At 33.9% G+C, this 25868-nt stretch overlaps 1 protein-coding gene across 1 annotated transcript; it reads left to right on the top strand.

Moving 5' to 3' along the window:
• Nucleotides 1–720: 720 nt before the first annotated feature.
• Nucleotides 721–24144, top strand: LOC137387985 (uncharacterized). The gene is made up of 6 exons (XM_068074502.1): nucleotides 721–752; nucleotides 21128–21262; nucleotides 21650–21776; nucleotides 22307–22448; nucleotides 22858–22992; nucleotides 23856–24144. The coding sequence occupies exons 1-6, from the start codon at nucleotides 721–723 to the stop codon at nucleotides 23936–23938; spliced, it is 654 nt and encodes a 217-aa protein (XP_067930603.1). The 3' UTR covers nucleotides 23939–24144.
• The last annotated feature ends 1724 nt before the right edge of the window (nucleotides 24145–25868 follow it).

Here is a 25868-nt window from a genome sequence, read left to right as displayed (position 1 = left end):
TAAGAAAGAACCACTGATCCCAATGGAAATACCACAATACCCATTCCAAGCGCTAGGTGTTGATTTGTTCTATGTAAATGGAAATAGTTACCTTATGGCAGTAGACTACTTGACTAAATGGCCTATTGTTAAGGCCCTGAGACAGGCAACATCTAGTAGGTGTGTGATACAGGCTTTGAGAGAGATTTACGCTGATTGGGGTACTCCAGAGAAATTTATAAGTGATAACGCCAGTCAGTTTACGTACTTAGAGTTCCAACAGTTTTGCTCACAATATTGTGTAATGCACAGGACCAGCTCTCCATTACATGCATCTGGTAATGGCCAAGTTGAGCGCACTATAGGTACAATCAAGGCAATGATGAAAAAGTGCATGAGTGCAGGTGACAATTGGGTCGATGGGTTGCTGGCTATTAGGAACACTCCCATAGCAAATGGCTTGCGATCACCCGCTCAGTATTTGCAAGGTAGGGTGCTACGGGATAAAATACAAGTTGCTACTAAACAATATGCAGTGCAGTCGTATGACTTAATGAAGCTACGAGAGCAGTTGGGTGAACAAAAAGAGCGAGACAAGTTTTACTTTGACAGTCGGGCTGGAAACGAAAAGATGCAGTTGAACAAGGGGCAAGATTGCTAATTTAAAATGGCCAATGGACCGTGGGTTAGAGGAAAAGTAGGTAGTCAGGTAAGCGAGCGTTCATATCTGGTCAGAAAGGCATGTGGGAAAAGATATTCGTAAAGCTGGAAAGGTAAGTGAGAGTGATGTGTTTAGTGATGCAGGTGAGGTAAATCTGGATGGTGAGGAGGTAAGTGCTAAAGAGATGCCAGCAGTGGTACCACCAGAAAATATAGCTGCCCGAGATCTCCCTCGTTCTCCGCGACCGCAGCGTGAACATAGGCTGCCATCCAAATATAAGGATACAATTGTTTACTTCAAATAGCTGGTACTTGCTCTGAAAAATGCAGTGAATCATGAAAAATCCTGCACAATTTTCATGTGACATTTTCAAATTATGATATTACTTGTCTAGCTACATATGCATGAAGTTTTCTGTCATATATATTATACTTGCTTAGCATATTTTATGGCTAATATGGCTTATTGCTACTATGCATGGAGTTTGCTATCATATATTATATCTGTAGTAGGGTAGATCGCAAGCAGCATGAACAAGTTCATGTGTTATTTTAGCTTCATTTTATCTTTAGCTTACAGACACCATTGCTTAGATATTGTTTGGATTGGGTGGATATTGCTTTTGAATTTTCTCACAACGCAACCAACCACAAGTCTTATTTTGGAAAAAAAAGGAGATGTCATAATATGATGTCAGCTAACATTGTTTAGCTATGGTCATTTGGTGGGTTAACTATGGTCATTAGTTGTGGTGTATCACATCCTATTTCATCATGTTGTTTTTATCATCCTGTGTGAAATGTGTCCTCAGTTAATATCCCAGTGTTGTCAAGAGCAGTCTACTTGTATTCATTCAATATATACCGTACTCAAGCATAATACATTGAGTTTCTATATACGCATCAATTTGACACTAGCCGTTGGGCGAATTCAGGCAATGGCATAGAAGAGAAGAACTTGTTAGAACCAGTTTTCACTTTTGAAAGACACCGAGTGCCTAACAGTTGATCTGAAGCGTTGCATTAGCAACTGATAAGATAGAATAACAGAGAAGGCTAAGAAGCTGAGAAGGTCAAAGGTGAAAAGTAATCATCATGCTCAGTACAAAAACTCATAGTAGGAATGAAAACCTAACCTTAAAAATATGTTAAATCATCCAACGATTTAGATGCTAATAAAAAGACAAATGCAAAATAAAAATAGAATGGCAACTTTGCAACTAGTAAAAAAGATGTAAAACTTGAGTTGCTAAAAGGAACAAAACTGTTATGTAAATACATATACAGTATAACATCTATTTCAATTTCACCTTTATTTGTACGCAACCACTATTCAACCGTCACTATAGAAAAAGGGTTGAAAAATTAAGCGCCACCATTTAATAGAACGCCACCTCTATTTGAGACCCACTTTGACGTTCTTTTATTTTTACAAGTCTATTATAAAAAGTAATTAGTAGAAAAATGTCCACAAAATAACTAAACATAACATATATAAAGGACTCAGTTACATAAATAAATAACAATTAATTCTTTCGTTGTTGCTGTTAGTATCGAAGTCGATTTTCTACTTTCAAAGCTTACGGTTTTTAAACTTTGAAACTAAAGCTCTAGCGATAGTCAATAAATGTATCAGGTTAATAGAAGTTTTTTGTTTAACGCGATCTTGATACTTGATTCTTTGGCGTATGTGAAAAACGGTTTACAATTATGATGGAATTTGTTTTACTATTTTCAGTCTAGGCTTGTACTAAGCGCGCATGCGTCTACAAGTTTATCATTTTCATAAAAAGTTTTTCAAATAGCAAAACGTAAAAGTTTTGCATTACTAAAAAAATTGTTTGGACGCTAGTTTAGCAGTACAGAAGATAGGTTGAAGTCAGAAGAAATTGTAAAAGATATTGAACAGTCATTGTTCATTTCATCAAAAGCAGCAATCAAACGCAATTGGCCAAGCAAATGGCGCAAGTATTTCGGTTTAACTATGCTCATTTTCGTTTCTGCATGTATTATAATTATGGTTTGTTTTTGTCAATTATTCTTGAATATATGTTGTACCATAGAATAAATTACTTTTATATAACTTATAAATTTGCAGATTTATAGCATATTGTTTGACAGCATCATTGTAGTTATCTAAACTCAGTTTACAATAGATTGACACTCATAACTAGTTTTGGCTACAAACTGTAGCAAACATATCAATGAGTTTGTTTGTTTGTATTTTCATCAAAGAATAAAAAAAACATAATAGAAAAATCAATCTATATTTAATGATGAGGGCCCACGTGCACAATAGTGTAGCTAGTCGAGGTGTAGAGCCCGGGTAGACAGTCAACAAAAACAAAAGTTCATTTACTGCAAAAAAGCTATGTCGGAGAGTCAAGGAGCCATTGTTTCAGAGTAGTTCGAAAAACAGTGTGATTTCCAATCCGCCTTAATCCGACCGGCAGTCCGTTCCAGGCAGCGTTCCTGTGGCCAACAGCGGAGGTCGAAGGTGGCAAGGGAAGAGAAAATTGAGAGTTTCTGGTATCATAAGGTGGATCTGGCTTAGACTTAATATAGCTTTTAAATTCAGAATGAGCCAATGTGCAAATACGTAAAAGATATAATCATGAATAGGTAGAATATTTGCTTTTTTGTAAAGATCAGAAGTATGATAGGTGGGGGATTTATTAAAAATTATTCTCAATAATCGATTTTGAATTACCAAAATTTTATTTAGGTGACTCCGTGGTGCATTTCCCCAAGCCTCAATACAATAGATAATTTTACTGTTGATCAGACTGTTGTAAAGCAAAATCAAAACATTTCTAGGTAATAATCCTGACGCTATATAAATCAGACCTAAGCTTTGTCTAAGTTTTGAACGGAGGCTGTCAATATGGTCTTTCCAGCTTAGTGAGCTATCAATGATAATTCCAAAAAATTTAACGTTATTTGAGTAATTCAGTTGTCTGTCATTTAAATAAACCACTTCGTTTAATTGAAATCTGTTTTGGGGACTTTTTATTATCATATAATTAGTTTTATCTATGTTTAACGTCAGTTTATTAGCTAAACACCAAAATTTTAACTTCTCTAGGTTCAGGTTGATTTGAGCCATGTCTCTATTTAGATTGTCACTCTCAAAAAATAAAGTGGTATCGTCTGCAAACAGAATTGCTTCAAAAGAATTTGCGCTTTGAACTAAGTCATTGATATAGAGGAGGAATAAGGTAGGACCCAAGATAGATCCCTGGGGTACCCCACAGGTAATGTTTAGAGACTGAGATGTGACTTTGTTTACATTTACACATTGTGTTCTATTAGTTAGGTAATGTTTTATTAGATCAATAGAGTTGTATTCAAAGTTTAGGTTTTGAAGTTTATGCAAGAGGATTGAATGGTCAAGGGTATCAAATGCCTTCGAAAAGTCTATAAATATACCAATAATCACCAAGCTGGAGTTTAGCGCTGCAAATGCATTGTTCACAAATTCTATTAAAGCATGGTGAGTACCTTTGTTTGATTGGAAACCATATTGGGAGCTAGATACTATATTTTCTTCTTGAATGTGCAATTGTAGCTGGGTGTTTAATACTGATTCGTACACTTTAGAAAAAATTGGGAGTATGGAAATAGGGCGATAATTAGTTAGATTGGATTTACTACCTTTGTTTTTATATATAGGTAAAACTTTGGCACATTTCATTTTAGAAGGCACTGAACTAGTCAGGATAGATTGATTTATTATGTGCGCTAAAGGAGCGGCAATGAAGTCCACGCTATCCCTAACTAACCTCGCAGGAATTCCATCGATACCTTCAGCTTTGTGCTCATTTAAATTTTTAAGAGTTTGGCAACCAAGTCAGCATCAATTAGATGGAAAGTAAATGGTTTATGTTGCGTTTGCTCAGAGTATGGATAGCTTGGACAGGATGGAATTTTCTTAGCTAGATTTGGCCCAATTTCAGTAAAGAAAGTGTTAAAAGAATTTGCTATATCTAAGGGTTCACAAAGGGTGTGTTTATCATTATCTATAAGCTTTTCAATAGTCGAATGACAGCTATTTTTGCGTCCGCAAGCTTCATTAATAGCTTTCCATAGCTTTCTAGGATTACCAGTCAAATCATTTACTAATTGAGTGTAATAGTCAGTTTTAGCCTGTCTTATTAAGCTAGACACTTTATTCCGTTGTTGAATATAGCTAGGTTTTAATAACGGGCTAAAGGGGTAATTTTTATGCTTTTGAAATAGCACATTTTTTTTCGCATTTCTTTTAGAAGCGCTTGGTTAATCCACGGATTTTAAAATGTTTTCCTTTTAGACATGGTAAATTCTTTTACTGGAGCAAAATGATTAAAGATTTCCAAAATTTTGTCTTCAAAATTATTGTAAGCAGTGTCAGGGTCTAGGCAATGATAAACAAGGAGGTTCCAATCCACTTAACCAAGAGTTTTCTGCATTTTTAATATGTCATAATTTCTATAGCATCGCTTAGTAAAAAGCGTATTTTCATTAGTGCTAAAAATATTATCAAAAACTGCAGAAATGGGCATATGATCTGAGGTATCTTTAAGAATGGTTCCACACATTAAGTTGGGGGCAGAGAAGTTGATCAATATATGGTCAATGCAAGTTTGAGAGGTATTAGTAACACGAGTAGGAATAGAGATAATGCTAGAAAAATTATATTGGTGTATGATATCCAAATAGTCAGATGAGCTTGATTTTAGAGTATCGATGTTAAGGTCACCCGTGATAATATGACTAACCCCGCTGCCATCGCGACCACCGCAAATTGCCAAATACCTGTCCAGGTCTGCCAAGAACATACCCATATCCGATGAAGGCCGTGCAATGAGTGCACGGCCTTCATCGGATGAGTGCAATGAGTGCAATGAGCTTTAATACAACATTATTAAATATACATATATAAATCGTGATGTTTGTCTTTTTGTCTTTTTGTGCACCGTATGTCCAGTTATAGCGATAAAATCTAGCAATGAAAAATTCATATCACAGAGAATTTGATCTCGGAACCTCCCGTTCACAAGGTGACAAGCTAATCCATTAAGCAACAAAAGATACAATGGATTCATCGGGCAGATAGTCATTATAATTATTAAAATACATATAGCGACTATGTGTTACATGCGACGTCACAAAAGCTTGCTCTCACGGCTTTTAATAGTAAGTTTAGCAATGCGTATACTAGCTTATTCAAATTAGTGAATGGCAACTACATTCGTTACATTTCATATACATTTATGAGTCATTTTTTAATACCCGTCGATGCCTCGGCTAGTGCAATTATAAAATAAAAATACTGTAAAACCTCTAATTAAACGCCACCTTTATTTGAACAACTCCTCTAATTCACTGCCATGCGGAGAGAAGAGTGGAAAACTATAGCACCACTCTTTAATTGAACACCACCTCCGCTTGACTGCCACTTTAACATTCTTTGATCTTCAGGAACCCATAATATCAATTGATCAGTAGAAAAGTGTCAACAAAATCGTGTTAACAATGAGTTGTTTACATCGGTAACAAGTAATTTTCTTGTTGTTCAATTCCAAAGTTTTTCATTTTTTTGTTAAAACATTGAAAGCAACATCATAAAAATAATTAATAACTGTCTAAGGCTAATAGTAGTTCCTCGTTTAACGCAGTCTCAATACTTCGAAGTACATGTACGTATGTAAAGGTGGTTTACATTTACGATGGTAGATGAATGACTAGTTTTAAGGTCAAGGTTGTGTTGAGCGAGTAAGTTTTAACACATTGCATTTGTGCTGAATGCAACTTGTAAAAGTATTGTTCTGCCAAAAAACAGTTTGGACGCTAATATCAACTTGTTCAGCAGTGCAGAAGATGAGATGAGGTCAGAAAACATTGTGGAAGGTATTGGACAACCAAAAGATGTTAGTTCCATCAAAAGCAAAAATTAGAACGCAGCTACCCGAGCAAACGATGGAAATACTTTTGTTTTAACAACGACAATTTTTGTTTCTGCATGTACTATAAGTATGGTTCATTTATGTCACTTGTTCATGAATATATATTTGTAGCATTTGTTAGATTATCATGATATAACTTATAAATTTGCAGATTTATAGCTATTGTTTAATAGCATCATTACGTTTCTACAGCAATCTTAACACAGCTTACAATGGAGCGACGCTCATAACTCCTCTTCTATTGCACAAAAAAAGCCTGTTTTGGCTGCAAATTGTAACAAATATCTCAATGAGTGCAATAAGCTGTTATTCAGCATTGTTAAATCTATATATATATATATATATATATATATTTCTCAAAGTACGTGGATATGTGCGTATGTGTGTGGGTCCCTCCAGCTATAGCTACTAAAATCTTGGAATAAAAATTCTGTACCGAAAAAGGTTTGACCTCAGACCCTACCGTTCACCAGCCTGACACCCTATTCAATAGGCCACAGAGAATGAGTCGCTTGCACGCTGATATAAGTCACTATATGGGAGCACATACCCAACAGCTTTGCATACCATGCAGGGTGATAGTGTAAGTAAGTGGTTGTCATTAGTTAAGTAGCTTGCTAAAATTTCCTATTGGCAATCTGCCAGGTTAATAGCAAGTTACTTATACTTATTAATAGCTAATAGCTCTCATTACTTCTCATTGTTTATAAGCTGATTTTTATTAATACTCGGGCAAAACCTGGTAGCGCAGCTAGTATGAATATAAAATAAAAGTATGTTTTGATGATTTAATATGAAATTAAAAATTGAATGCTCTAACAAATTGCAAAGCAAGGCACAGGTTATAATATCATCGCAGAATAATTGCAAGCAATAAATAACAAATGGTGGAGATATTTCTCGGCTTCCCTATACATATTTTATTTAGAGATCTTTGACAAGTCGGAGGTAAGTTATCAGATTTATTGCGTCCAAAAGGTTTATTAACGGACTACCGTTCATAAACCTTTTGGAACGGTTTATGAACGGTTTGGAACCTCCAGAAAGGACAAAATATAGGTGGCATTTGCTTCGCCCGTAAAAGGGCTAAATTTATCTTCCCAAAATTCTGACAAGCTATTTGAAAAGTACAACGCCAGCCTCTATTTGAACGCCACCTCCAATTGACCGCCACACTAGAAGAAAGCTTGAAAAATAGAGTGCCATGGCGTTTAATTAGAGGTTTTACCGTATGCCTTCAATTTAGAGTGAAATAAAAATATTTCAAGCTCCAACAAATTGCAATGAAGGTTATTTGATCATCATAGATTAATTGCAAGCAATAGATAAAAAGTGCAAAAATAGAGTGCCATGGAACTGAATTAGAGATTTTACAGTATGTGTCTACTATACCGAGTTGGCAGAAAGCCAGAAACTGTTTACTATGTAATATATTTATCACAAAGAACTGTTAAGTTTAACTGTAACAGTTAACTTAAAAAGTGGTATTAAATGGTTGCCATTCAGGGCTAGGCAACCATTGTAGTTAGGTTGTTTTCTTGGCTAGATCAGTAAGTAATCAAACAACCAACTATATAAGAATATCCATTTAGAATATCTGTTGTTGAATTATTATTAGTGATTTATATTATTTATTGATACTATATTTATCATTATTAGTGGCTTTGATGAGAATCTCATAAAGTATTGGTTTTAAAGTTTGCCAGTGGCCATTGCTCACGGTGAAGACTGGAGCAAGCCTCTGCTAAATATCTGCAATTATCATTTAAGAACTACAGCTCACTAACCATTTTGTTATAAACCCCTGGTGCAGAACTTCTATATGGAAAAAAAACATCAAAAGCTGGTACCAGCCAAAAGGCATAGCCAGAGTTGTAAAAAACCGCTTTTGTTATCAAGCTCATGTGAAAAAGACAACCTGAATAAGTCATAATGGAGGCAAAGTTTTCTCTCCTGATGAACTTGTTTTCTTTAGTAGGACCAAGACAAGCTCACAGATACCTGCATGGCTTAAACACATGGATGATAGGGTAAACCTAATTCATTGAATTTCTAAATTTGGCAAATTTCGATTTGATTTTGCATAATGTTAAATTTTTTGAGTTTAAAGAAATAGTCTTAAGGACTTGCACGACCGGTTTGCAGCCCTTTTAGCTCCTGCCATGACTCTTTTTCAATATAACAGCTGGAACAGTTCTCTCCGAACTACTCTGCATCAGAGTGCCTTACATCCTCACATGTATGAAAGTTGCCATTAACCAATAGTTCTTTTAAAGTTGATAGGAACCTACCAGATAACTCATCCTCATGCTTTATGTAACTGTAGAACTCACAGTGACCTCCTCTTTCACTTTCAGAGTAAAGTGGTTCCGGTAAGCAGCCAGATCTGATTCAATGTTTTCCTAGTCAATGTCTGTCAGTTCAAATGTCCAGAAAAACATTTTGTTATACAAACAATGCATAAACAAATATTGTCAGCAAATTGGCAGTTTTTAAGCTCTCTTCTGTTCAGCCCATAACGCAATTCATACACTCAAAACAGTCGATCGTCGCATGTAACTTGTCCACAAAATGTAACTTATCCACTTCTGTTTTATCTTTCTAGTCATACTACTGGAGCTAGAGTTACTAAGGATCTACAATGGTATTAGACCTTACATTTCATTCATATTTTATTGATAGAACACCTGATTCTTGATCATATTTTACTTGTTAAACCCACAAAAATACCTTAAAATGTGGTTACCATGTCAACCGATTAAACATTCCCATAAAAAATGAAATTCGGTAAGTGAAGTATTTTACCGAAGACCACAGGATAATACCAATTACCTAATTTATATCAAGGAAATAGATCAAGGGAGTATAGAATACTCCCGTTGCTCAAAATAAATTTCATAAACTCTCACGAAAATAACTAGTTGCGAGTTTCAGCTTCTCCGGGTAAGTTTAGATTGTTTCCAAGTGTCGACAAATTTCCTCCGTTAGTTAAATTGTGCATGAAGTTGAATTTGGAAACAGTAACTATGGTAATAAGCATTACTTATGCATTAATAACTACTAATAGGCATTACTTATGCATTAATAATTACTATTATGCATTACTTATACATTAATAATTACTAACAAGCATTACTTATGCATTATTAACTACTAATATGCATTACTTATGCATTAATAATTACTAACAGGCATTACTCATGAGTTGGAATTCTATAAAATGGCCATATATGGTATGCCACAGTTTTAAAAATAGAAACAAAAGTTTCACAGCTTTTCTCAAAGTGTGGAAAAAGCAATTATTAAGCATGGAAGACATGTACATATTGCACATTGCATAGTACTTAATATTATACATTCTTTTTATTTTTAGTAGAAAAGCATCATGAATACAACAAATGAAGTGGAACTGTTGGATTGTGGTCTTCCAATAGGAGAATGCGTGAGATATACCCTATAGCACTCATTCTCATGGCTATATTGCATGACAGTTATTTAGTTTATCATTTTAGGTTTACCCTGATTACAGTTATTACACGTTAAAGTCTTTTGGTAAATGATTGTCGTTATCTGATTTTACAATGTTGCTGTATTTTGTAAAATTTTCTCCTTGACATTGTTATTATTGGTAATCATGTTTTTATAAGCCCATAGATAACACAGTTTTTTACAGGAAATCGCTCGGAAATTCAAATATGGGTTGAGCTCGTTATCTGTTGTGGTTCTTCTGATGGCTTTCTCCTGCATTTTACTGCTCAGGAGGTTTCAGCTATCCCATGAAGTAAGTTACGGTGTTGACACTTTAGTTTATTATAGAAGGAAGTCATATTAAAAATTAAGAAATAGATGTTTGTTTATATATATGATTTAGTTTATACCAATAGTTATAATTTATATAAGTTTAAAATGATGACATATCTTTATTTCGATGTACAACTGTAACATGTCATTATTTTATTATGAGGTGAATGCCCGGCATTGCACAGATATAAGCTACACAATCGTTCAAAATTTGAAACAGCTTATAAATGATGGTGGGTAATGTAGTTGCCATTGGCTAAGTTTTTTTACCCGATGAGTTTGAGTACCTTAAGCTAGTAACAAAAGCTAGTCTAGGCTAAATCTTTACTATAATAAGAGCCGCATCCATTCATCTGAAGTAAGCATTAAAAAAATGGCATTTTACTGGAACCGGCTCCATAAATTTGGCAGATGCTCAGATTGGAAGCCACTTTGCCACGGTTGGGAATAGTTGTTCTTATAATCGTTACGCATCATGATCTCTCAGGCAATCATGGTCTTTAAGCATGCTAGTGGTAATCAATAATATTTTTGCAAGTGCAAGCCTTTGGGAAAGTCTGGGCACGTATTTTACTTTTGCGCCCGTAAAAAATGGCAGGTGTAATAAGTATGTTCACAATTATTCTATAGTATGGTGAGGTTGTCGTGTGGTGCTATGGTTAGTGCGCATCTTTGCAAAACTGGTGTTTCTGAGTTCAACTTCAGTACAAAGCATTTTTGGTTTGTGCATATTTTATTGCTATAACTAGACATACGACAGATGGCAGAAAAACAACAGACAAACACTTAAGTTCATGTATATAGATTATTACTGAAAGAATTATTGTTACAGAAAGTTTCCAAGTTATTTGTCAATATTTACCAGGAAGCAAAAGTTACTAGTTATGAATTTTTATACTATATTTTTAATCTGTATGTTCTTGTTTTTTATTTGCTTCTAATTTTACAGTGGAAACTTGGCAATGTTGCAATTCGTTTGATTAGTTTTGGACTTTTGTATTGATTACATGTACTTGCATTAGTTTTAAGACTTCATGCTGGTGTTGTGGTTGAAAGCTAAGGTTCCAAATCAATAAAGTTTATTACAACCACATGCATAAATAAAGTCGTAATCTTTCTAAAGTTCTATGCCCTAGCATTTATTATTTTAGCGGATACTATGCAACCTCCTTCTGGCAACTTTTGGATACACAATAACATTTCTATCTGTAAGTATGTAAAAACTTTAATGCCATAAACTGCTCATCCCTAGAGTACAGTTAGAAGATTGTTTCTTGCTTAAAAAGGTTATTGGTGATGATGCATCAGTTTCTAAAGAGTTATACTTCTTCTCTTTGTTTAGTCACATTGTCAAACATGTTTATAAATCTATTAATATTACATTAAATCGATCAACTTAGATGATGCCTGATTTGATGACTAAATTCGAAAAGCGATCTAAAAATGTAGTATTGTGTATGATTAGTGCTGCATGATAACACGCTATAATTCGATATGATGATATATTTCAGTGGATGATTTTATGTTTGGTCAGTTTTCAAGTCGATATGAATATCAAAGACGATATTTTATCGAAGTATCGGCTGATTTTATTTTGCAAAAATGGAGTTGTCTTTTTTCTTTATTGTAACGAGGTGACAACTCCTGTTTTTCAACCGATATTAACCAATATCCTCTCATATCGTTCATGTCAAAGCCTAACACTATATATCGAAAGAAGACAACTCCAATGTTTGATATTTTTCGATATTCGATATACATGTATTTTGAGACCAAATAATCGAGTGTACATGCAAAGATATCGTGCAGCACTATGTATGATATGTATATAGTATTGTGAGAGTTGCTTTGGGCGCAATGTCACAACGGGCTGTATAATTTGTGCTCTCTCCACTGTTCTTTTAAAGTTTGAAAACATTCAGTAAAGCAAAGACTGATAAATCAAAAGGGAAGGAAAAATCATGTTTTGATACTAATAAAAAAGGGCAGATAGATGAATTAGACAGTCACATTTCTGAAGAAGAAACAAGTAAAATAATAAAATCCAGTCGGCTTTCATATGTCTTGTCCAGGATCAAATCTTTGCACAAAAAATAGATCACACCAAAAGGACTAAAACTACCTACAAAATTCTGGGTAAGCTTAAAAACCCGCAAAGAATAATATGTTGTACTGCTGCCATTCATGAGGTTTTCAAGTTTGGTTTTATGATTTACTTATCATTCCACTATAAAGTGAAGTCGATCAAGAAGAATATAGACCATTCTGGTCTCGTTGTTCACTCCAATATTCCAACATTGTGTAATCTGAAGTTTTACAACACTACGAGTAGAATACTTGTGAACAAGCTTACAAATCTTGACATCTTTTCCCACTATGAAAAGATATTAACCACTTTAACAGACGATCAAGAGAAGGCTCTTAATGAGCAAAAAAACAAAGTTCATTGGTGAACTTTCAAAGTTGTCTTCATCCAATTCTTCATCATGTATTCAATCAGCGCCCCCCCTGTGTCTGTCTACAATTAATCATGAAGCCTCAACAAGTGCTTCATACACTACTTTGAAAAAGGCCACAAAACATATAAGAGCTGCTTGAAATTGACTACTACAGTAGAATTCCTAATCTACAGAGTTGTTGAATTGGAAGCAAAAATTGACAAGTTACAATCAACATCTACTTCCACAAAGAATCTTAAGGCTGAGTTCATCAACTGTTCATTATGGTCATCAAACCAGTTTGATAACAAACTACTAGTTATGCAAAAATCATTGCCTGATGAGCTCAAAGAACTTGAAAGTTCTTATGCTGAAACAACAAAAATGAATCTTCAGTGTTTCCGGGGTGTTTGACCTTAGAAATGTCTAAGGTCAAACACCCCGGAAACTATCAACAAATGCCACAATGTGTTTAAACCCAAAAAGTAAATCATGCAACAAACTAAATATGCTTTAAACTTCAAATATTACCATAATGGATGTTGATCAACAGGTTCAAGTCACAGCTGTCAAACAATCAGTTCAGCGTAAACAACAGCAAAGTGCTTTTGTTGGAAACAACAACATTGGGGCTTCAATTCTATCAAACTTTTCTTTACATAGATAATTTAACCAAGGCACGGTACGGAAAGCTATTAACAGTCAATACGGGCCATCGATCATTGAGCCCGTAACTAGTTACAACTTCAAGTCAGACAATCCTAGGATTATGATTTAGTCCCAATCACGAAACATCGCTAAACGAGTTACGCATTGCTGGAAATCTGATCCGTTTGATGTTGTCCTGCAGAATATCCATTGATCCGGATTCTCTTAAAAAATATTGTTATTGCTAAGAGTGTGCCACTCGATGTAGATGACAATAAAATTATTCAAGGTATCAAAGATATTGACCCTAATACCTTTATCTAAAGATTGTTCAAAGATGGTAAAATATTGAGGTCCTTGAAGGTTAAGCTTTCTTCATCCCTATTCTACCAAAATGCCATCTCACATGGCATAAGTATACCATCAGCTCATCGTTTATGTCATGCCGAACTTCTTGAATGATGGATCTCTCTAAAGGATTTTCCATTGCCCCTTTGAATATTAGAGGTTTATTTTCTGAAATGAATCAAGTTAAGTATTTGGTTTTCAAGTATAAATTTAAAGTTACCGGTATTTATTTTTCGAGATATTTTTTGAAGCTGACATGGTGATGATTACTTTAAAATTTCCGATTACGATATCATAAGAAATGATAAGAACTATACCCAGGGTAGTGGCTTGTTATGCTATATTCACCGCTTCATTAATTTCAAGTGTTTAGAATTTGCAATTAATGAAATAGATGCTAAAAGCCTTTTCATTAAAGTCATTCCAGTCTTTTCGCGACCTTAAATAGTGTCTTTTGTTTATAGGCTTTTAAATTCAAGAGTAGATTAATAGAAAATTTTTTAGACTTACTGAAAGAGTGTCACAGCAACACTAAAAAAAATTTGATATTGAGTGATTTCAATGTCAATTTGTTGAACAAAAAAGAGAGAGCTTTAGTTGGAAAGCAAAATATGTAATTCTTCGTTTTTAAAACATCTGATTGGTGAACCAACAAAAGTACCTGCAAACGTTTCAACCTTATTTGATCATGTGTACAATAATTTCTCCTATCACGCTAAATCTTTTGAAGTAGGCTACTTAAATTGTCTATGAGTGATCATAATTTGGTATTTGTTCTAAAAAATATTGGTGGCACACATAACTCATTTCTCCGGAAACTCACCTATTGGTATTACTCCAGATTTGTACCCGACAATATTTCAAATGAGTTTTCCTCCATCAGATGGAATGATATTCTGATTGAAAATAACACTAATGACAAGATTAGTCTATTTATTCAAAAGTTTTCTTTAGCTGTCAATAAGTTGGCACCTCTTAAACTAGAAAAGTCAATCAGAATTCTTACCTATCTGGTTTGACAGAGAGGTACAGCAAAAGATAAAGTGGAGAAAAAGCTAAAAAACTGGAAACTAGACTGCTTACAAAAACATTTTGCCACTAGTTTTATTAAAAGGAAAAAGAAACATATTGTATTGACAAAATTTTCAAACAGTCAAGACTTAGGGATGCGCGTAAACCTTGGCAAACTTTGAATGTGAAAGATAAAAAACCTCAAAACTGTGGCACTTGTTTGGCAGCTTCAGAATGAAACTTGCATTTTGTGTCTGATGCAAGTAAACTCTCAAGCTAAGTTTTACTGTCAGCTAATTCTTATTTGTCTTGTCAAAACACTGATTTGAAAAGCACAGTTAAAGAGTTTTTAAAACTTATTTCTCGTGATTTGGTAAAATGCATCAGTAACATACCCAATTCAAAAGCAACAGGCTTAGGCAATATTTCTGTGAAGATGTTAAAAGCAACTCTTTCATTGTACCTATTACTACTGATGCGTTTAACAGAACATTGATTGATAGCTGTTTTCTTTCTACATGAAAGCATGGACGGGTTACTCTTTAGTTCAAAGGAAGAGATAATAAGACTTTTCAAATTTCAGCCCTATCTCACCACTCCCTATTTTATAGTTTTGAAAGTACCTAAATATCCACATCTACTCTTATTTGCCCAAAAATGATATTTTACATCCTTATCAGTGTGGTTTCAAAAACAGTCACTCATGCCCTGATGCTGTTCATAAACTAATCTCAGACCGTATAGACATTAAAACAAGAGATAAAAAGATTTCCTTAATGCTTTGGAATTTTAGCAAAGCTTTTGACTGTGCCAATCACAAAATATCATTTCATAAGCTAAAATTTGCTGGTTTTAAAAGTAATTCCTTGCAAATACCTCAAGCGTATTTTTACAAAAGGTTGTCATGAATGACAAAAAATATTTGACGCAAGAAATAGATGTTGGTGTTCCACAGGGTCTCTTATTGCTCCAGTACTATTTTTAATAGTAAAAACAAAATAAGTCTGAGAAGATTATTTATATATATATATATATATAATCTTCTCAGATTTATTCCAAGAAACTTTGCATACACCTATGGTACTGTAAACCAGGGTGTTTAATAGGCTGAAGGTCAAGAAAAATGAGCTCAAAAAACGCGATTTTATCACAAGCTAGCGTTGTTATCACGCTTTTTCGAGCTCATTTTTCTCAGCGTTCAGCCTATTAAACATCCTGTAACAGGCTACGGGCAATGTCAAATAGCTCATCTACATTTCATAAGAAACCGAGATTATTTTGAAGGCTGAATTTAGATAATAATGGGTTTTAAGACACCCATCTCTATCATTTTAAATCGGACTAAATATCCCCAACTTCCGTTCCTAAAAAACTAGCATACGTCACATATTTATGGGCGGAGCTTGCTGTGTCGATCGTGTTGTTTTCGACACTTATATTGAAGCGCTGTAAAAACGCCTTCATGACTGAAAGTTAGTGGACCAATCTTTACTTTGAGTGCAAAATCAGAAGCAGCGTGTCTAATTTGCCTAGAAAGAATGATGAAAGCTGTACATGACAGTTATGGTTTAAGTTTAACAGTCAATCTATCACTTGTAGATTGCCTAGGATTTGCTATAGGATTTGTTTTGACTGACCGACTTCCTTGGAGTAATCATCTTGACACTATTTGTAGCAAGATCAATAAGTCATTGACTCTGCTTCAGTGTGCAGATCATACATAAACTCAAAATCTGCCATTGTATTTTATTATCAATTTATCTTTTGCCATAATGTCTATGGTATACACATTTATTATAATCTAAATCCGAGATATGTCACAAATGAGCTATTTTTGTTGCAAAAAGAGCATTTCGACTAATTGCAAATCTACATCATATTGCAGCATCTCTTAATCCAACGAATGATCCTTCCAAATCTTTGCATCTTTTGACTTTATCTACGCTAAATGTTGGTTTTACGCCAGTTATAGGTTTCGAGATCTTTCATGGCTTGTGTCTTCATTTTCTACATAACATTTACAGGTTTTCAACTTATTTCAACTTACGTGATATGAACAAATTGCATACAACCACTAACAATTGTTTCGAAAATATCATTGCTTGCTGTTTTAACAATCTTCCACATAATAACCGTTCTCTTTGCAGAGAAAAGTATTTTAACATTATTTGTCAAACCATTTGTTCAATTTTAGTAGCTCACTGTTGCCTTTTTTTCTTTTTTGGTTAATTATTGTTGTATAGCATAATTTAAAAAACATTTCTATTTGAGAAGCTATCGCAAATATAGTAATATATATACCGGTATATATATTGCTATGTATATCTAACTTAAATGAATTTTACTTACTAAGCACATACTTGAAGAGAGTTTTAGTATATATTTTACAAAACTTCAAAATTTTAACTAAAATTCTATCGCTTATCTGTTTGCGAATCCGTTTTTACCATAATGAATAACGCTGAACTTAAATATCGAGCATTGCATATCTCTTTCCGGCGTTGTGGAAGGGATTTCGGCAAATAGCATATCAACATTTTAGTGATTTCATTGTAATCAGTACAACAATCGCCAAATTTTAATTTTGAGAGAAATTTTGGTTGATATTATATGGCTGAAAACAAATTCGCCCTAGTGTGGCCAGGACGAAGAGAGAGAAGGTGAAAAATATTTTATAACAGGGACACCGTAGCTCATGTTAGCAATGTATCAATTAGTACACCATTTAGCATGTGCAGTTGGGAAAAGGGTATACAGTAGACACTCCTATAACGTAAATTCCAGATAACGTAAAAAAACTACGTGAATTTTTTGCTTTGTACCAATCGTAAAAAATTTCAAATAACGTAAATTGTCCAACTGGACGAGTTAGTTTGTCTCGCCGCACTTGCAAACTTGCATATAGCATTATACTTATTATATATAACTTTTGCGACATTCTAGTTTGTCAGAATAGATCATCAAAAAAGCATAAAGTAGGATAGCTGCGCAATTGTTTATAAATACTTAGAGGCGATCGATTGGTGCAGGTGTTACATCGTCGGTCTACCAAACTGAATGGCACAAGTTGGAGTATTGTCGAAAATTATATTTTATCCTAACCTTGACCCCTGGGTACAAATGGACGACAAACAGGTAGAACAGTTTTTCATAGTAAAAAGATCCTGTTGTTTTGCCTTACTGTATATGTACAAAATATTTGTTATTAGTTTTAATTTGCAGAATAGACTTTGCTGTTTAGAAAAAATAGGCAAATCGTTGTGAATAAACGTCGAAAGTGTGCAGTTCCCATCAACTTGTTGTAAAATTACCGCAATATCGGTCTATAAAATCAGGATATTGATCATATTAAGGAGAAAAGTTGCCAATGCAAACCAATAATACTGCAGTTACGGTACAGTCTACAAATTAAAATAGTTAAGTAAAGTTTTTCCTGTTTTGCATGGCCACAGGGGCGAGTTTGGAAAGATCTTGGAACGGATGAGGCAGTTTACATGTATTTTACTGTTCTTATAATGTAAATTTACTATAGAGTAAACGTTTCTAGAATGGATTCTTCACATGATAATGAATAATAATCTGAATTGGTCTACTCATATATCTAACATACTAAAGGACCTTCGTCCAGCGGTTGGACTTTTCTATAGGTTATCAAAGTACTTCCCACGAGAAATAATGATTACATTATATAACTCCATAGTGAATTCTAAACTTATTCACTGCCTCGAATCTTGGGACAACTCACCTGACATATTTTTAAATAAAATTAAAGTCTTTCAGAAAAAGCTAGTGTGAATTATATGTCATAAACCCTTTGACTATCCATTAAAAGAATTGTTTACTCAAACTAATATTTTACCAATAGATAAGTTGTATACGTTAAAGCTGCTGCTAAGGGGTCATACTGTATTTCATTCATCTGGGAATGGAGGACCACCACACTCCTATAGCACTCGTCACTCTCTTCTAAATCTTCATATTCCCTTATTTACATCTAGTGCTGGGCAAAAAACTATTCAATATCAAACAACCCTTTATTGGAATAACCTACCTGACAGATTGAAGAAAATTGTAAACAAATTTGACCTTGAAAAACAAGTAAAATGATATCTCCTGTCTTTTTGACCGGGGTGGGCTGAGGCCTGCCTTTGTTCTGCTGCTGTTGGCTGTTGTTGGGGCTTGCGCGACATTAGCTGGGCTACAGTGCACCTATGGCTCCATCATCATTATCTCGTGCTCAGGTTGAGTGAATTTTGCTATAGTTTTTCGTTTTTTCACTAATTTGTATTTAACCTGGTATATTTACTAATATGCAGTTTATTTTTCTGTATTGTTTCTGTTGATGAAAATAAACACACAAACACGCACACGCGCGCACGCACACACATTGTAGGAGTGCTTACAGTATATGGTATGAGCGATAGCATTGTAAAAACCGCATAGTTTTGTGGTTAGACAGCATTTAGAAACTGGTTACTGCAATCTTTGTGAGTTCATATCCAGCACAAAGCTTTTCATTTTAAGATTTTAATAACTATAGCTGGACAGACAGGTAATGACAGACGATGAAAGTCAATAAACTTTCAGATTTATATATCTTATTTATATATTTATCAAGTTTGTCATCTGTCATCATTGGTTTGGATTTCTGTCCATCTATAGTCATTATAATCTTGAATTTAAATCTCACATCTCACCCGAATTGATCTCTTGGTTATTGCAACTGCAGGTTTACAATCCAATTGTCTAACCACCAGACCACAAAGGCTCTTACGACTCAAAGCCGTTACTTTTCCCGATTTCATACACTAAATGACGTAATAATTGAAACTCTATGAAACACAATACTTTTTCACATCGTCGTGGACGTCTATTTCCGGTTTTTGTAAGGTTCTATTGCTAAATTGCTAAATTACTAATACTTTTCACGCGGACAGTTGTATTATATTGAGTAGGAACAGCCTCTCCATTTTCTCACCGTTCGGTCAGATAAAGTACCAGACAGAGACACTCCTATATCTCATTTTTACATTTGTACCAGTATCAAGAAGTACTGGTATCATCGTATTCAAAGTTTTGATGGATAGCTTCTGCTAGAACAGTAACCTTTTTTATACACACACACTTCTATGCACAAAATGATATTCTTAATTCAACATATTCAGAATTTTTATTTTTTTTCTCAGTTCGTATTAATTGTATCATTACCAAATCATTTTCTAATGTAATCGTAGCAAAATTAATTTAGCTTAACGTAGCAGACTTAATTTAGCTATTACTTGCTAATTATTTCACATTTACATTTAAACACTTTTATGGTTGTTTTATTTTGTTTGTCAATTTATTTGACCTGCACAAAACATTTTTTGCATGATATGAAGTTTGAAAGTTAGAATGGTAACTATTGTTATATGTTAAATATAAATAAATTTTCTGTGCAAAGACTTTTATTAGCCGGCCAACGCCGAGCAATCACCTAGTATATATATATGATAATAACAAATAAATATATTCTAAAAAGCCATCACCAAAAATGTTTTTAAATGAAATTGAGATTTTATGTTTGACAAATGTAATTAATCACAGCTAGCTAGATGTAGTGTGAATGTTATTGCTGTTCCTAACAGCATACAATACTTGTCTACTAATCTACCACTGTCTCTTTAAGTCTGCAAGTGAGTCTGACAATATGATTCAGTCAACGGATTATCTCATGTATCATCCTGCTATATATTCCATTTTAGAGAGACAAGCGAAGTAATATGTGTTGATATTTCTTTATTTAGAAAGTTTCAGTTGAAGTGGTTCACTGACAGTTGCTAAATATATTACAGTTTTCTGGAAGACCGGAAGATTCTGGGACACCTTCTTGTCGTGCTCAAGGATTCTTCCTCCAATTTTTCTGTGAGATATCAATCAAAGTTATGATAATTTAAATTATTTTGAAGTTTGCTTTTGTATTTTCAAAACTTGCATATATGTTCTGAAAAAAATTTTTAAAAGTTATTTTTTATACATTTTCCTTTAACAGGTTTTGCTGAAATGATCTGGATTTGCAATCTGACCATCTTTGTTTACTTTATCATGATCAAGGAGAAACACACTTCAAAACATGAAAAGTAAGTGTAGTTTACTCCCTATTAAAGGCCTTTCTCAATAAGGTTTCACAATTTATTTTTGACGTTGAAAAGTGGTAAAAAAAACCTTGCATGTTTGACAAAAAAACTATGATTTAGCAGCTGTGATTATACTTACTCAAGCTTTATATTTACTGGATTATGATCTTAATTCATTCAGACTCTACACAGTTTTGGGATGGCTACTACCTGCCATAGTCGCGTGCGTACCACTGTTCACAGACGACTATAAGCTATCGGCTGCATTTTGTTGGATCTCTTCCTCAACCACTGGCAACGTCTTTCGCATATTACTGTGAGTCGATAATGTTTTTAAAACCTATTTCCCTTTTGCTTAATTGACAAAATACCATAGAAAATAGTCTGACATAATCCTAACATCTGTCATTGTTCTATACCTTTAGTTATACATATTCAGTCAAATGCAGACATTTTTAGTAAATTTAACACTTTCAGTACAATCAAATGTCTCTCCAGTTCACCAACTACAAAATAAGTCTTACATGAAATGAATTTTAAAGATATACTTATAAATGCTTTCAGACAACAACAAGCTTGAAAATCTTGCTCTTCTTGGATACAATTAACAAAACAGAGCACTGCGGAACATTAAACCTTGACACAGCCTAACTATGATCTGATTATAATATTTGTGTTCAATAAACTATGTTTTATGTTGTAGATATTTTGCTCCAGCCATAATTGTAGACATTGGAATGGTTGGAACATTTAGCTATGTTATTTGGAAAACTCGGAAAAGGTCAGACAGAAACAGAAGCCTGACAGAAACCAATAGCCAGCAGCTAAAAGTAAGGAAGTACTCCCACACGAAAACTCTATACTGAGTTTCCTCTCAGCATAGGGTTTCCACAAAACCTAAGATTAACTTTAAGCTAATCCATTACGAAAAGAGTTGGCTCATTATAACGCACTTGGATACCAATGAGTCTCTTGCAAAACTTTGGTCTATTTTGCCTGGAGGTAAACATGGCGACAATTACTATAATAATTATTTTCAGAGCACTTTAAATCTAATTTCACTAGCTTTATAAGGTTCTCGATGCAAGTTTTCTTTTATTTCATTAAGTTGCTCTTCGCCAACATTTATGAAGAGCAGATGCTATAACATTGTTTGTTTTTGACACAATAACAATATACTGAATTTATACTACTTATATGCCATGCTTGAATGCTAAGACAGAGTTACTGATACAAGATATAATAATCAAAGATATAATAAGCCATATATTTAAGGCGTGGTATAATCATATATTTCTCAAATAAGTTTGGTAGAAATTAACCAGATGATAAATACGTTACAAACTCTTACTGTTTGTAGGAGTATTTTGTTCCATTGGCTGGATATGCGGCTGCCTACCTTCTCCTCACCTTGTCTCTATTTATCACCAGGCTGACCCAAATTTCACAGACGATCACATTTGGAAATGCGATGCTTCTTTTGGTCATCAATAGTTTGTGGGGTATGTTTTATCTCATACACTTCTATATTGGATGCCTATGATAGTACCTCATTAGAAGAAACCACACAAAAGCCGGTTGGTCATGGATCTTGAATTGCAAACCTATGAAGACATCCACAATATTTAAAAATAAAAGATTATATGTCAAAGTCAAGTATAATAAATATGCTAGTTTTATTGTTTAAAATTATCCATGCAATGGGAGTCATCCTCTATAATGGCTTGAGTGAACTGAAGTGCTATGGGACCAGTCAAAGTTCGAAAGTTGATTATTAGAAATAGAAATAACAGAGATACTGTCTAGACTCAGTGACCAATAATCTTCTCACCGCTAATGCTGAGCATCTACTGATGTGCTTTTTTTGCAGTTGTTATATCATCCCTTGTATAACTGTCTTAATTGCTTTAGGAACTGCCGTAAGCTGCTTGGTCCTCCTCACCAGTAATCGCTCCAACTTTACGAGAAAGCAGTTTGCTGGAGGGTTGAAGTATTACAAAACTCTACTAAAGAGAATAATAAGCCATGAAGCTTCATCAGGAAGTGGTAGGCGTCTATTTATTTAACAACAAAAATTAATGCCAAAAAACCTTTTTGATCCAAGATTTTTATAACTTTGTAGTATTTAAGTTGTCAATGTTTCTACAAAAGTCACATCTGCATCAACATGTTTTCCTTTTAGCATTTATTTCAAGCGTTTACAACAATCGTAATAAGATATTTATAATCCAGGTATGCTGCAATAAACCTAAAAATGATTTTTGTTTAAATTGCATGTCATTCATTATTTATGATCTAACTCTGATCAAACCTTAACACTATAATAAATGGTATATCTTTGGTATTAATGTTTTTGTAGCCTGAGCTAACGAATCAATACAAACTAATACACAAAACAACTATTGGTTGTTTAGGAAAGATGATGTATCCTTCATGCTGGTTGGTTCAGAAATCAAAGTATCTATAGTTTGTTGTCAAGTGTACTACTAACTTTACAAATATCAACAACAAGAAAGTTTTAGATCTTTTACAAATTTATCAACTGCAAGCATTGTATATCGATGTCTTTTGGGGGCTTAATTTAAAGTTTTTATTTCATTTAGTGTATTCACTTTATTTTGTTGTTCATTGAACAGAACTGAAGAGTGATTATTTTTTAGGTTACATTTTAAAGTCTATATTCCTATAGGCTTTTTACAACATAGTTTTGTTTTAACTTTGCAAGTATTTTGTTGTAATATGTAACAGAGTTTCATATATAAATACGTCAGAGTATGAGACATAAGATAATGTATTTTCATGAGTTAAAAAAGAAAAACGCAAATATCATTCAACACATGCATATAATTCTTGCATTGTACACAGAAGTTTCTACGTTTCTTCACACATAAAAATCCTTTCTGATGCAGGGCTTATTGAAGAAAACACGCCCGGTACACCATTGGACACACCTGCAAGCACCCTGCCCAGAAACCAGAACAATGATAATTAACACAGTGATCAGCAAAGGGAACATAACACAAAGAAAACTGCCACTATAATTTTGTTCTAACGACACGCACATATTATATCTAGAATTATTGCAGATGAGTGTTTTATTTCAAAAGTTGTTGATTTAACTAGCTCAAATATTATGATAAAATTATTTAATATTAACATTTTTGGCAGAAATTCTTTAATCATCTAATCGCTTCCTTCTACTACTGTGTATAAAAACGAATATACAAACAATATATATTGCATATACGGCAACTGAAATAAATTTGGTCAAGTCCAGTTGGTGTGGACTATTTCTGACATCCGCTGTATTACGGTCAGTAAAAATCATAAACATATTTTTATACCTCAATTGCCACAATGAGAAGTTAGTTCCAAATATTATTATGAAACTGTAGACTGCTGGCAACATACAGCAGGTACCATTGAAGGTGAACTTGACTGCTATATGTATGTTAAGAAATCAATCTTACCGAATCAACAGACTGCATACTTGGATAACTGATTAGTACTATTGACCATAGAAATCAACGACATTCAATATAAAACTTTATTTGTAAAGCTGTCTAAAATAAGAGACAGCACTGAAGAGATCACACTTAACAAAGTATGTACCAACCAAAATGCTTTCTTTGTTTGTATTTAGGATATAGCCTAACTGCTGTAGCTTGAGTTCTTCCAGTCATTAAATAAAATATAGAAGACCAACATACTCAAAAACACAAGTAGATGATCTACTTGGGAACAAAATTATTACCTTGTTGGTAAGCTTTAGCAATAATATACTTCGAGTCAATATTTTATAAAAACTTTTATTTGATTATACAATAACTTATTAATTATTGTAACATTTAATTTATTTTGTTTTCAAAAATGTTCAACCTGAATTGAATCATCATATCATGGAACGATAAAACAGGAAATAGGTAATTCAGGTCTTGCCATTGCGAACACTCCTTTAAGGCTTTCGTTAGGAAGTTTAATTTGGTTGTCCTTTGGTCAGAACTTTGTACTCCCATAACAAAGTTAAAGAGGTTTTCAAACTTTCAAATTGATTTTTTTCTTTAGGACAGTCACAACAAATGAGGAAAGTTTACCTGATGAATACCAAGTGCAATTATTTTAGAGCACAGCCTCCAGTCTGTATATACATGTACATGTACGTGTATATATATACTAGCTGTGCAACCCGGCGTTGCCGGGTTGAAGAGTATTTGGACAGAAAATTGATTTGTATTTAGCATATAACAACATTTGACATTCTAACTTTCAAACTACATATCATGAGAAAAGTTTTTTGTCTTATAAACAATAAGAAGTAGTGAAAGTTTTGCTATTAGCCAGTTTAATAATGTGAGTGAACAGCTTCTCGTGACGTTTTGCTATGACCAGCGTCATACGTAAAGCAGTTAGGTATTGCTCAGATATAATGCCTTATATTGGCAGGCTAGCAATTCGACTTCCGTAGTCTATTGGGCTAGGTGTAAAACTGGTGAACGGTTTGATCCAAGATCAAATCCTCTTCGGTACGGGATATTTATTCCAAGATTTTTAGATCTATAGCCGGATTTCCGACGAACACACGGACACACGACAAACTTTGAAAAAAAAAAAATATATATTTATATATTAAATATATATATATACTAGCTGTGCCTTCCGGCGTTGTCCGGGTATTAAAAATCAGCTTATTAAAAGTTGACTTGCAATAAAATTCACATTACAGTTATTTGGTATCATAAAATTCACCGTCTTACTCCGTTGTGTTGTAGTTGCAAAATATATGGGAATGTGATTACAAGCTTTTAAAAGCCAAAAAACGAACAGTTAATCGCAGCCACACGAGACTGCTGTAGTTTGGATTCGCTTTCCAAAACGGCTCAAATGGGACGTAGTTGTTACAGGATGGTTTCTGTTTACACATT

Source organism: Watersipora subatra, chromosome 2 (genome assembly GCF_963576615.1).
Source record: "Watersipora subatra chromosome 2, tzWatSuba1.1, whole genome shotgun sequence".
Taxonomy (NCBI): domain Eukaryota; kingdom Metazoa; phylum Bryozoa; class Gymnolaemata; order Cheilostomatida; family Watersiporidae; genus Watersipora; species Watersipora subatra.
Note: the sequence above shows the minus strand (reverse complement) of the source record. Positions and strands in the feature narration are given on the sequence as shown.

Bases quoted from the DNA above. Each gene is read 5' to 3' on its own strand.
- LOC137387985 (XM_068074502.1), top strand. From the start codon at position 721: ATGTGGGAAAAGATATTCGTAAAGCTGGAAAG. The intron at 753-21,127 runs GTAAGTGAGAGT...TAATTCATTCAG, and splicing joins ATATTCGTAAAGCTGGAAAG to ACTCTACACAGTTTTGGGAT. The intron at 22,993-23,855 runs GTAGGCGTCTAT...TTTCTGATGCAG, and splicing joins TGAAGCTTCATCAGGAAGTG to GGCTTATTGAAGAAAACACG.